Source organism: Mus pahari, chromosome 15 (genome assembly GCF_900095145.1).
Source record: "Mus pahari chromosome 15, PAHARI_EIJ_v1.1, whole genome shotgun sequence".
In the NCBI taxonomy this organism is placed as follows: domain Eukaryota; kingdom Metazoa; phylum Chordata; class Mammalia; order Rodentia; family Muridae; genus Mus; species Mus pahari.
In genome coordinates, this window is record NC_034604.1 from 3,723,886 (window position 1) to 3,737,562 (window position 13,677).

At 40.5% G+C, this 13,677-nt stretch overlaps 1 protein-coding gene across 1 annotated transcript in view; it reads right to left on the reverse strand.

Moving 5' to 3' along the window:
* The window catches only part of Armc4 (armadillo repeat containing 4), a 178,828-nt gene that overhangs the window by 141,121 nt on the left and 24,030 nt on the right, over positions 1-13,677 (reverse strand). Inside the window, exon 11 of the mRNA XM_021214791.2 lies at positions 12,369-12,516. Within this exon, the coding sequence (XP_021070450.1) occupies positions 12,369-12,516 (148 nt within the window). The remainder of the gene's footprint in view (positions 1-12,368; positions 12,517-13,677) is intronic.

The following is a 13,677-nucleotide window of genomic DNA, read 5'->3' on the forward strand; positions in this document are numbered from 1 at the left end:
CGTTCTTCCTCTCTCTTTCTTTCTTTCCTTCTCCCCTTCCTTCCTTCTTTCCTTCCTTCTTTCTTTCTCTTCAGACACACCAGAAGAGAGCATCAAATCATTACAAATGGTTATGAGCCACCATGGGGTTGCTGGAAATTGAACTGAGTTCCTCTAGAAGAGCAGTCAGTGCTCTTAACAGCTGAGCCATCTCTCCAGCCCCCAATGACTTTCCATTTTCAAATAGCCCTTTTAACTGTACCACCACTGTTCTTGCTCCCTTAAAAACCTAGTCAAAGAACACACCAAGGCTACCTTCCAAAAATGAATACCAAGTTCCATTATAAAGAGGCTCCTTCTTGGCCTCTCACTCAGATGAAGCTATGCAAATGAGAGAGAAGATGGTGAAGCAATGTCTACAAGCCTCCTGGGTCCTAGGTTTCTTCACAGTGAGACAGAATCACCAGGCAACTGGCAATAAAGATAAAAACTGGATGTGATCCCAGCCACAGCCACCTTCTGTGTGGCCTGCAGCAAAAGGATTTCTCAGCTTTTCCACCAATGAAACAGGGATCAAACCTTTTGCCACTCCAAACCTAAGACACAAGTAATGGGAATGGAATTTAATTAAGTGTAATTGATTGCAAAGTACATCAAATTTCTATGATGAAGAAAGAAAAGCATTTAACTCCCAATTACCACTCAGAACTTGTTAACCAGTTGAGAGCTCTGTGTGTGTGTGTGTGTGTGTGTGTGTGTGTGTGTGTGTGTGTGTGTGTGTGTGTGTGTGTGTGTGTTTAGTAACAGGGTCCCAGTAAAGCACTGTCAACAGAGATTTCAACTGTAAATGCATGTATTGCCAAGAACCCTTGAAGGAACATCCTAGTGGCCTCTCTGATAGGAATGTCACTGTGAAGTCAGGCTTCATCCCCAGTAATCTAGGGGATTTCCAGGCACCTTTAATTTTCATGCTTTTGAATTCTAAACTTGTGGCTACTGAGCAGAACAGAAGAGTAACGATTATGGTCCAAGGATTATGTGAAGTGAAATGTATATGGGTGTTTTATGAATCAGTTGGTGGAGAGTGGCCCTCCTGTGCATGATGCTGACAATTCTCACATCTCCAATGCAACCCCTTGTCACTGGCCTGATCTTTTCCACTATGCTCCATTGTTCCTCTGCTTGCTACTGAATACATCTTTCAAAACTACTGTTTTCATCATCAGCCTGCCCACTCTCCTAGCAGAATTCTGCAGGGAAGGGGGACATCTGGAGAAATGGAGAACCCACCTTGTGTTCCTCTATTCTTGTATAAGCAGCCAAGGGTCAGACCTACTGAGCATGCATTTCAGTGTCGCCAACAATGCATGCTAACATCACCTCACAGAGCTTAGAGCTGTGGCTAGAGTGGCACAGACATGCTCTCCCCAGGCAACAGCCCTAGTAAACACCAGCAGGTGAGAGAAACATCACCCCAGATACCCAGAAAACCCTCCAAACTACCAGAGAACCAGCCATCCCTATAACATCACCCTCTTCACTGTCATCCACCATGCCCTGGAGGTAACCTCACCACCTTGGTTTTCTCTTCAATCCAGAGCCCAATTCTGGGCGTAATCCACATAGAAATGGATTCTTACAGAATTTTATCCTTGACTAAACTCACTCTTTCTCTTTTTAAGGCCACTCTTCACATATTAATGTGTTTCCAAGGCAAACCTGTGTATTTCTACCTTCCTATACCCCGCCTGGCCCGTATCTGAGATTATCCAACAGTATCAATTTAATAACTGCTCTTGTGAATGATAAACTCTCTTTTCCAAATGATTGCTTCTCTTATTTCAGGGTTTTCCCCCATATATTATGTTTAGAAGTGAATCACATAGCATCACTGTGACACTAGTGCCTCAGAAGAAATGTAAAGCACAGATGTTAGCAAACTGTAGCCTCTAATCATTGCAAAAAAAAAAATCTTTTTCTTGAAAGATTTTAAAGTGCTCCTGGTCAGTGGAGGAAGAGGTATCTATCTCAGGGGAGTAGCTGCAAAGGTAAGAGTGCATCTCTACGGACAGAGGGCGCTAAAGAGGGAGAGGGCAGAGTGAGGAGTGTTGTCCACTGAGGGGCTCTGAGTGGGGAAAAGATGAACTCCTGGGAACAGGCCAAGAGGAAGGACAGAGGAGCAATACACCAGTAGCCTCAACTTCCTTTGCACCATCATTTAGGCAGAAGTTCAAGGGTCAAACTTGCGATCCTTAGCAATATGCCCTGCCGATAAAGACTTAGGCAGTACCTCTCTGCTAAAGAAGCAGTTAAGCAGTTTGACAAGGTGAGCCATCATAGCAGCAGAAGACAGAACGTACTTATCTGGAAGCAGGGCAAGCACTCTCTATGGCCATGCCACTCAGTACACACGGGAACTCTGTAGCCAAGCAGCAGTGACTTGATTAGTAATTGGGTGGGAGAATTGTGTATGGATGCATCAGCTAAGGAAGCAAAAGAAGCTGGAAGGCTGATGAGTGAAAAATAATGCAGCATATTCCTTAATTTAAAAAAAATGTGTTCTAAAATCTCAAAGGAAAAGGAGTGTGTGTGTGTGTGTGTGTGTGTGTGTGTGTGTGAACTTTTGCAAGCTGAAGTGAAAGTAGGTTAAAGCCAAATAATTGGATATCAACTCCCTTTTCCTATGTGCCAGGATCTGAGCTCATAGTGCTGGATAAATAATAAGCTACAGTTCATTGACTTGTTTCAATATTAATGAGCTCATTGATTTTTTTCATCATCACAGACATTCTATCCCTGGAAAACAGTAGACAGAAAGTCAGGTCAATATTACCATTTCTGCATTGGAGCCATAATTTTATGAATTAAAATGTCAGATGTTTATTTTGAGATTATCTACGGACATCCAATTTTGCATTTCAGAAACTTTTTTTTTTTTTCTGAGACAGGGTTTCTCTGTGTAGCCCTGGCTGTCCTGGAACTCACTCTGTAGACCAGGCTGGCATCAAACTCAGAAATCCACCTGCCTCTGCCTCCCAAGTGCTGGGATTAAAGGCGTGCACCACAACTGCCCAGCTTCAGAGACTTTTAAATATTCTTTTGTGTCTCTGTATAAAACAGTTACCTGTGTCAAAGAAAAAAGAAACCTAGAAATCATTTGTAGATGTACTTTCCCTTTTATTGGCTATGTTAAGAGATTTTACCTGTGGGAGCTATAAGAATTCCAAGCAATTTAATGTCTGGCCAAAAGTATCACATTTGCACATGATTTCCTGATGAATAACTTGTGTGAGCCTAAGTCGCACTTCATCAATAAGTGTTTTCCTTAGCTGTTCTGGGACAGAAGTAGCACATCCCCATTTGGCCCAGTGCTGTGTAGATTTATCCTAAGTAGCTAAACTCAAGGTAGCATTCTATAATCAGGCTACTAAGAGACTCTTCGCTATGGTCCCAGCAGGATGCCATATGAAAGCCATGCTATGTGCTTCCTTGCCCAGTGTTTTCACATATCACCCTAAGGGCCAAAATTCTCCCAGAATCATTGGCAACTGGCTTCTTTTTATTTAATGACCATAAGTCTATCCTTCACTATATTAACTCCACTGCATTTTCCTCTTTTTATTGTTTTGCTAGAAATTTTAAGGCAAAACTTGAGGGCCACCTGGGTAAGTGAGCAATAGTCCACATCATGCAACTTCTATGGTCATAATCACACACTATAGAAACAGTTCACATCATGCGACTTCTATGGTCACAATCATACACTATAGAAATAGTCATCGCTGCCAGCAATTACTGAGGCCTCCATGTCAAACACTCCAGCTGTGTTATGCTGCATTTAGTATCCACCATGGGACTGACATGTGGACACTTTTCCCTTCTTTACCAGTGAGGAAACTTAAGTTGACAAAAGTGTGCTGGTCCACTGGAAGCTACTGAGCTGGTAAGTGAATCCCACTGTTATCTTTCCAACATCAAAAGCCATGCTTCTGCCTACCTCATTGTTCTGCCTCAACTGACTCTGCCTTTTCCCATGAACAACAACAACAACAACAAAAACAACAACAACAAGACAACGGACTCTTGGAAAACATCAAGGCTCTCCTGCTCTTTTTCCAAAGGCTATGTCTAAACCTGAATGGCCTGTTATAATCATGACTTTAGACTTGTGGACATTCACTGATGAAAGTTTTTTCCCTGGCTGATATACTAAGAGTTAAGAAAAGAATCAGACATGTGGCTGAAGCCTGTAATCCCTACACTTAGAAGGTGCAGGCAGGATGGTCCTAAGTACAAGGCCAGTCAACACTACTTAGTGAGACGCCCTTCTCCACTGACAAAAGGGAAGAGGGCTTGAACAGCTCTGTATCTGGGTAAAGGATCTCGCAGAATCTTGGGAATGTATCCTGTGCTGTGCACACATCCACTTGTGTTCCACTAGTGCTTTCAAAGAAAGCGACAAGAATCTTCAAGATTAGGACATTTTTTTTTAAATGACACTTGTAGAAATTCCCAGAAACACCTCAAATCATAAGGTATTCTATATTTTCCTTAATATTTTATTCCCATGTTTTTAAGTCGTTAAGAACCATAATAATAGAAGAATGTTGTTTGCTGTCTTGCCTCTGGGTTCATATTCTGCTCCCTTCTTATATAGTCCAGGCCCACATGCCCTGGGATGGAACTAGCCACAGTAAGCTGGGCTCTCGTGGATCAATAAACAATCAAGAAACTGTCCTTCAGACATATCCACAGGCCAAAGCAATGGAAGCAATTCTTAATTTGAGGTTCCCTCTTCCAGGGTGTGTCAAGGTGACAACCAAGATTAGCCATGACATTTGCCCTGGAATAGAATGGTTGGGCTGCAATTTTATTTTCAGTTACTGGAGAACCTCCTTTCTGTTTTCTGCAATAGCTGTATTAGTCCATCAACCATGTGAAGGGTTCCTTTTCTCCACACCTTCTGCAGTGTGTATTGTCTTTAATCTCTTTAACAACAGTCACTCGACCAGGTAGCAGAGTCTGTCTCAAGCTTTGATTTTCATCTCTTTGATACTTAGTGATAATAAGCATTTTTTAAATGTGTCTTAACCATTGTGTAGGCTTACCTCAAAGAAATGCCTGGTTAGGTCATGTGTCTCTTAACTGGATTTTTATTTCTTTAAATTGAATTGAATTCTTTATATATTTTGTGGATTAGCTCCTCATATGTTGTTTGCAAACATTTTTCTCCCAAATTATAGAATATTGCCTCACTTTTATGTTGCCTTTGTATTCATTCAGTTTGACTTACTTCCATTTGTTTCTCTTTAATTTAATTTGCTTTAATTGATTGACTTTATATCCCAATCTCAGTCCCCCCGCACCCCACCATCCTCCAATCCTCCCTTTCTCCCCAGAAAAGGAAGGCCTTTCATGGCTATCAACTCACCTTGACATATCAAGTTACAGTAGGACTAGGAGCATCTTCTATTGTGAATAGATAAGGCAGTCCTGTTAGGGGACAGAGATCCAAAGGCATGCAATGTAGTAAAAGACAGCCTCTGTTAGGAGTCCCATATGAAGCCCAAGATGCACACCTGCTATATATGTATATAGGGGACTAGGTCCATCTCTGTTTGGCATTTCAGTCTCTGTGGGCCCCTATGGGTCAGGTTAGTTGATTCTATAGGTTCTCTTGTGGTGTCCTTGACCTCTCTGGTTCCCTCAGTCCTTCTTAACCCCCTTCTGTTTGTTTTCTGTTCATACTTGTGTTCTTAAAGTCATGTTAAAGAAAATTTTGTCCAGATTATTATCCAATAGAATAGCTTTCCTTCTTTCTAATAGTTTTATAATTTCAGGTGTTCCACTTGCAGTTACTTTGTATATAGTATAAAGAATCCAATCTCATTGTATCTTTCAGATATGTATGTATATGTGGTATATTTGCACATGACCTTGATCATATGAGCCTGGATATATCTATTTGTGTATGTACATGTGAACATGTGTGTGAAGACTAGGGGTTAATGTAGGGTGTCTTTTTGTTGTCTGAGGATTTCATTTATGCATGCAATTCATTTTGATCAACTTTCCCATTCCTTCATGTCAAATTCATCCCCATTCTTCCTCAATTCCTTCCCAAACAAGAAAACACTGAGTCAACTCACTGTATGCAGCAGTTATGTGCATGAAGGCAGGACCATACATTAGAGCATAGGTAGTTTCTTATAAGACATACACATTCCTAAAGAAAGCTGGCTCTTCTTTGAGTCATGAATTGCCAGTTGGTGGGGTAGGTCTTCATGAAGTCCTTTCCCAGCCACAAAGGGATTTTGCTGGCTTGATCTTGTACAGGAAGTCACAGGCACTGTGAGCTCACCTGTTCAACATTCCCATCATGTCTGGTAAATATTGTTTCATTGCAGTAATCCATTACTTCCAGCACTTATGATCTTTACCCCCAATCTTTGCTGATCACCTTTGAGCTTTGAGGGGAGGAGGTATGATACAGATTTCCAATCTAGAAATGAGCACTTTACAGTAAATTATTCTGTGTACATCAAACAGTCGTAGGTCTGTTTTATCTAACCACCATTTGCTGCATAAGAAGCTTCTCTGATAAAGTTTGAGAGGTGCACCCTAATCTATGGATATAAAAACAAGAACCTAAGGGAACATTTAATAATATACTCATTTATCAGAATAATAGTATTGGGTCCTGCTTAGTGCTTATGAACTATCTAACCAAGGGTTTTTGATCCAGTCCTCAGTAGAAGGCATAAGTTTCCTCTTGTGGAGAAGGTCTTAAATTCAATTAGAACGTGGTTGGTTATTCCCATAACATTCATGCCATTATTGAGCTAAGTGACATATCTTGCCTGGCCAGCCATTATCATAGCTCATGAGGTTCATATCTGGGATGATTAATGATTGTTCTTTCCTGGTAACATGCACACAAAGCTTCAAAGTTAGTCAGTAGGGATGAAGCTTTCAGATCAGTCAGCTTCAATTCTCTATGTCCTATGACTCAAGTGTATGGTATCTTCAGTAATGGGGTCTTTATCATCAAGCACTACAGTTACCAAGAGAATGGAAATAGTGTGTAATATTAGGGGAGGGTTGCCCATGGGACCTAACTAACCAATACATTGAAAAGAAGTAATCCACAATTTGTACTGTGGTGCTACAATGCATGGGCCAGGTAGTTTCTCCCCATCATAAGCTAATTCCATTTAAACCCTTCTTACATTTGTATACATCATAGGAAATGGAAGATTTTCTGTTTCAGTATAAGGCTTCCACATGGATACTTATTCCTCCTGTACTCCTTCCTCTGCCCTTCCCTGCTCTACCCACTCCTACCTCATCTAATCATTCATTTTCTATTATTCCACTTTCTGGTCAAGCTACTTTCATGTCATCCCCATTCCCAGAAAATCTCCCTATTTCCTTCTTAGTTTACTGCCTTCTATGGGTATGTTTAAAGACTCAAAGCTAACATCCATATATGAGAGAGAACAGCCAGCACTGGTCTTTCTGGGTCTATGCTACCTCACTCTGACTATTTCTAGTTTCATCCATTTACCTGAGGATTTCATAATTTCATTTTTCTTAATAGCCAAATAATATTTTTGCTATATATGTGTCACATTTTCATTATTTGTTTATCAGTTGATGGATATACAAAGGGTGTCCATTTTCAAGTTGTTGTGAACACAGAAGTAATAAAGATTGGAGGAGTAAGTATCTCCACAGTAGGATATAGAGTTTGTGTTAGTCAAAGTTCTCTAGAGTCACAGAATTATGGTATGAATACACACACGCACACACACACACACACACACACACACACACACATATATATATATATATATATATATATATATATATATATATATATGGAATTTATTGGAATGATTTACAATTCAAAGTCCAACTGACCCAACAGTGACCCGTGATATTAAGAGATATTAAGGAGAAGTAATTGTTGCTTCCTGTTATTTTTGTTGTTAGAGTTGGGATTCTGTTCTTGCAGCTGTCTTCTTTAGGTTTGTTGAAGGATCACTTTCTTGCTTTTTCTAGGGTGTAGTTTCCATCCTTGTATTGGTGTTTTGCCATTAGTATCCTTTGAAGGGCTGGATTCATGGAAAGATATTGTGTGAATTTTGTTTTGTCATGGAATACTTTGGTTTCACTATCTATGGTAATTGAGAGTTTTGCTGGGTATAGTAGCCTGGGCTGGTATTTGTGTTCTCTTAGTGTCTGTATAACATCTGTCCAGGATCTTCTGGTTTTCATAGTCTCTGGTAAGAAGTCTGGTGTAATTCTACTAGGCCTGCCTTTATATGTTACTTGACCTTTTTCTCTTACTCCTTTTAGTATTCTGTCTTTACTTAGTGCATTTGTTGTTCTGATTATTATGTGTCGGGAGGAATTTGTTTTCTGGTCCAGTCTACTTGGAGTTCTGTAGGCTTCTTGTATGTTCATGGGCATCTCTTTCTCTAGGTATGGGAAGTTTTCTTTTATAATTTTGTTGAAGATATTTGCTGGCCCTTTAAGTTGAAAATCTTCATTCTCATCTACTATTATCCATAGGTTTGGACTTTTCATTTTGTCCTGGATTTCCTGGATGTTTTGAGTTAGGATCTTTTTGCATTTTGCATTCTTTGATTGTTGTGTCCATGTTCCCTATGGAANCTTCTGTACCTGAGATTCTCTCTTCCATCTCTTGTATTCTGTTGCTGATGCTCAAATCTATGGTTCCTGATTTCTTTCCTAGGGTTTCTATTTCCAGAGTTGTCTCCCTTTGGGTTTTCTTTATTGTTTCTACTTCCATTTTTAGATCCTGGATGGTTTTGTTCAATTCCATCACCTGTTTGGTAGTGTTTTCCTGTAACTCTCTAAGGAATTTTTGTGTTTCCTCTTTAAAGGCTTCTAGCTGTTTATCTGTGTTTTCCTGTATTCACTTCTTAAAGTCCTCCATCATCATCAGGAGAAGTGACTTTAGATCCCTATCTTGCTTTTCTGGTGTGAGTGTATCCAGGACTTGCTGTGGTGGGAGAGTTTGGTTCTGATGATGCCAAGTAACTTAGTTTCTGTTGCTTCTGTTTTTATGCTTGCCTCCTGCTATCTGATTATCTCAAGTGCTTGCTGCCCTCAATATATCTGATTGGAATCTGTCCTTCCTATAATCCCAGTTGATTCAGGACTCCTCAGAGTCCAGCTTTCTCTGTGATCCTTTGATTGTGGGCTCCTGTGAACCTGAGATTCTGGGTGTGTCAGAGTTCTTGGCAGTCAAGCTCCTCTGAGACCCTGAAATACTGGTGTGACCCAGCTACTGTTATCCTGGGATCCTGTTGTCCTAAGATCCTGGGCATGTTACAGTGCCTGGAAGTGGTGTCTCCTTTGAGGACCTCAGAGCTGTCTGGTCTGTTCGTATCCAAGGTAAACCAGAACTGATCAAAAGGAATCTGAGCCTCTGGTCAGGAAGGGCTCTGGTGTCCTTGTTCCTGCTGTCACAGGCCCGTCACAATTGGATTGGAATAGATGTTGTGTTCCACTCACCAGTGATCCTAAGATCACGTGGAGAGTCCTCTGGGGACTGTGGGGGTGTTTGCTGATTCCACACCCAAGGTGACCTAGTGCTGGCGCAGACCGGAAGGGACTTGTACCCTGGTCAGGCTGGTTCTCTGCTTCCCTAGTGCTGTCTCAGGTCCTGCGCAAGATTGGATTGGAGTAGATGTTGTGTTCCACTCACCAGTGATCCTAAGATTGCTTGGAGAGTCCTCTAGGGACCGAGGGGGTGACCACTGACTGGTGCTATCACTATTCGGGTCTTGTTTAAGCAACCATATTGTTCAGATTTCATGGGTACAAAGTCCATTTCATATCTATGACTTATTATTTCACTGCAGGTACCCTGATCTTCTGGCTCTCACAATCTTTCTCTCCCATCTTCCACAATTTTCCCTAATCCTTAGATTAAGGAGTTGTACTGTAGATGTACCTAGAAGGAATGGGCACTCTGTGGTCACTTATTGTCTGTATTATAAATAGTTATGGAACCTCTGTTGCAAAAAGAAGTTTCTATAGTTAGAGTCAAGAATTAGACTTATCTGTGTATATAGGAGTCAGTATTTAGAGTAATTAGAAATTATAAATGTCAACAGTAGGTTCTCCTCTAAGGTCTATGGCATGCCAGCTATGTGGTAGTTGATGGGTTTATAGTACCTGATATGCATTCCTTCCTATTTCCCAAGTCTTAAGTACAATTAGCCTGCTATTTGTTAGCTCCAAGTAAAATATACCATTACTACTCCACTGGGGTCATCTTAACAGGCCAGTAGTTTTTTGCAGTTGTAGGTTTTTCAGCTGTGCAGGATTGCTTATTGTTTTTTCTCCCTTAGCTTCCACCTGTTGAGAAAGGCTCACTCACTGAATCAAGAGCTCACTGATTGGTTAACAAGCTCCTGAGGTTGGCCTGTCTCTACCACTGCTTCATGTGACAGATTTGTATGACCATGTCTAGCATTTTTTATAGGTTATGAGACTCCAAACTCAGTCTTACATAACAAACCCTTTACTGATCTATTCATTGATCCCACCAATAAGTACTTATTTTTGCAAGAACAAGTCACTTTAGTAGCAGATACACATTGGGACACAAAAACAGACACAGAAAAGCTAATCAGACTGTGGTTGCTACTGTTCTGACATGAACCTGCCCTGGTGCCTAGAAATGCCTGCCTTGACTGTCAGAGCATTGTACACTTGCCTGTTTAGTGAATTCCTTCTAACCAGTAACGTCATCATGATTCACATCAGAGGAGACTGAGAACCCGAATTCCCAAAAGAAAATTAAAATACATTTCACAATGTCTTCACTAATTTTTCTGCAGATTTGAGATTCAGAAAAAATTTCTAATTCTGGTAATTGCCACCAAAGGACTGCCCCTCAGAGGAGGGAGTTTGTTTTCCTTGCGGTTTCCTCAGCTCTTTCACATTTTCAAGACCGTCCATTCAGAGGGCCTTTGTCAGATTCTCAAATCATGCACAAAAGCTGTTTTATATGCTATCTTGGGGGTGAGTCGGCAATATCCTTTAAATAGCAATAGCCTTGGCCAATCTGGCCAAAGATATGGAAAAGAAGAAGAAAATATGAGGTGGTCAAGATATTTTGTCCCATTTTTTTTTTCACCCATGGTTTTGGACTTCAGCTTTAAAGAAGGCTTTACCAGAAGAGCAAGAGATGTTAATTTGGGCTGCAGCAGCCCATTTTCCTTGCCCCTTCCTCCATTCAAATATTTATCATATAAGGTATTTTCATCATATAGGGTATTTTCATGTCTCTTCTGACTAGAGAGAGACATGGAAGTGAGCCATATCTGTTTTTTTTTTTTTCATTTTTTATTAGATATTTTTTTCATTTACATTTCAAATGCTATCCTGAAAGTCCCCTATACCCTCCCCTTGCCCTGCTCCCCAACCCACCCACTCCTGCTTCCTGGCCCTGGCATTCCCCTGTTCTAGGGCATATAATCTTCACAAGACCAAGGGCCTCTTATCCCATTGATGGCCGACTAGGCCATCTTCTGCTACATATGCAACTAGAGACACTGAAACTTACAGAGGAGAAAGTGGGGGAAAGCCTTGAAGATATGGACACAGGGGAAAAATTCCTGAAGAGAACAGCAATGGCTTGTGCTGTAAGATCGAGAATTGATAAATGGGACCTCATAAAATTGCAAAGCTTCTGTAAGGCAAAAGACACTATCAATAAGACAAAAAGGCCACCAACAGATTTGGAAAGGATCTTTACCGATCCTAAATCTGATAGGAGACTAATATCCAATATATACAAAGAATACAAGAAGCTGGACTCCAGAAAACAAATAACCCTATTTAAAAAGTGAGCCATATCTTAAGCACCTACTATGTGAGATGCTACAATACATATTTCAAAGGAGGTTCTCAATCTTAAAAGGTCGTATGGTGCAGGTATTTCATCTACTTCATTGGTATTGAGGATCAAGCCACAACTCTTCAATAGACACTTACTAGCCAGTGATCCAAGTTAAGAAAAGCTCCATGCTCTTTCTACCATTCTAAATGAAAATCATGAAACATAGATTAAGTCAATACTTGCTATTGACCACAGTAATTCCTAACCCTTGAGCACTGTCACACACACACATACACACACACACACACACACACACACACACCAGGAGAGACAACTGGTGCTAGTCAGGTTGTGCTTTACAAGGTCTAAGCTTGATTGCTCAGAATAATAAGACCTTTTCCTTGTATACGCAAATGACAACCACAGTGCACACTGTTCTTATTTAAGGGACATGTCACATATTTAGAAAAGAATTTCCACTAAATACTGTAAAGGTTTTTCTTACCTTTAAATATTTCACCAGCTTCTGAATCTGCCAGTATTCTGAAGGGAGGTCTGCATTGGCTTCCTGGCGGTGGTCCGGAGGCTCCTCATCCTCCTCACTCTCTGAGGAGCTTTCACTGACAGTCTCTTCAGCCTTCTCACCACCCTTACTAAGAACGGTAACACAAAGTCCTGTGTTAGCTACAGAGTGAGGAGGGCTATAACAATAGCACAACAATCGGTACTCAAGTTGCAGATGACATCAATGCCTTGGGAGCCTCAGAAGAAAAACAAGATTTCTACACATCTGCTAAAAGACGGCATTAGCAAATAGTGTTCACCACACACGTATAAATGCATGCAGTCATGCACACAAACTCACGTGGAGCAAAGGCAATACAGAGCTATACAAAGAGATGCATCCCAAAAGACAACAGACAAATTAAAATGCTTAAGTAGTCCACAGAAATGTAGGGAAAGAGAGAAAAGGGTAGAGAGAAACAGCGAACACTGAAAGGTCACTTAAGTCTTAAATACTGATCAGTGCCCTGGAGAACAGAGGAATGGTCTGCTGGAGTTAGAGATGAGACTAGATATGACAACGAGGGGTAACACGAGGGAGCCCACATGTGGGGAAGTTCTGTGTTCTAAATGCTGTCATTATAATATGGGTGAATTTACCCTAGCATTCATGGGTAAATGATACACTCACTGAAGCATGGTTGTATCCTGGTGCTGTGACTGTGCAGTGTTGTCACTTAAGGAAGCAGGGTAGAGGATACTGAGAGCACTGTGATTGAAGCTTCCTTGAGTCCATTATTTCAAAATAAAAAAGCTTCAACAAAAATTCTTAAACACATTGAATAAGTGTATTATAGTCAACTAAAACATAAAGCTAGCATCAATGTAATCAGGATAATCTTAAGGGCTGTATTTTAGATTGACTTTGCACATGTTTCTATAAGCATCTCTCCCCTTCCTCTTATCACTGCTAGGAGACCCTCCAACACTAATGGTCGACTCTTTGTGCTATGCTGTTCTTTTTGTTATTGTTGTTGTTAAACTGAAAAGCATACCCAATGCTCATAGCTGGCCTTGTGTAAATTTTTTAATTGGAAATTATGTATGTCTATATAGAATTAGAGGAGTCATCTATAAGCAAAGAGAAACAGACACATGTCACAACTTTGTTAGTACATGAGAGGTAAGATAAGCTGGGAGTACACACTCACTGGATTCTCAACTCTCTATCTTAGATGTATTTCTTTCTTTCTTTCTTTTTTTCAATTTTTAATCAAATATTTTCTTCATTTACACTTCAAATGCTATCC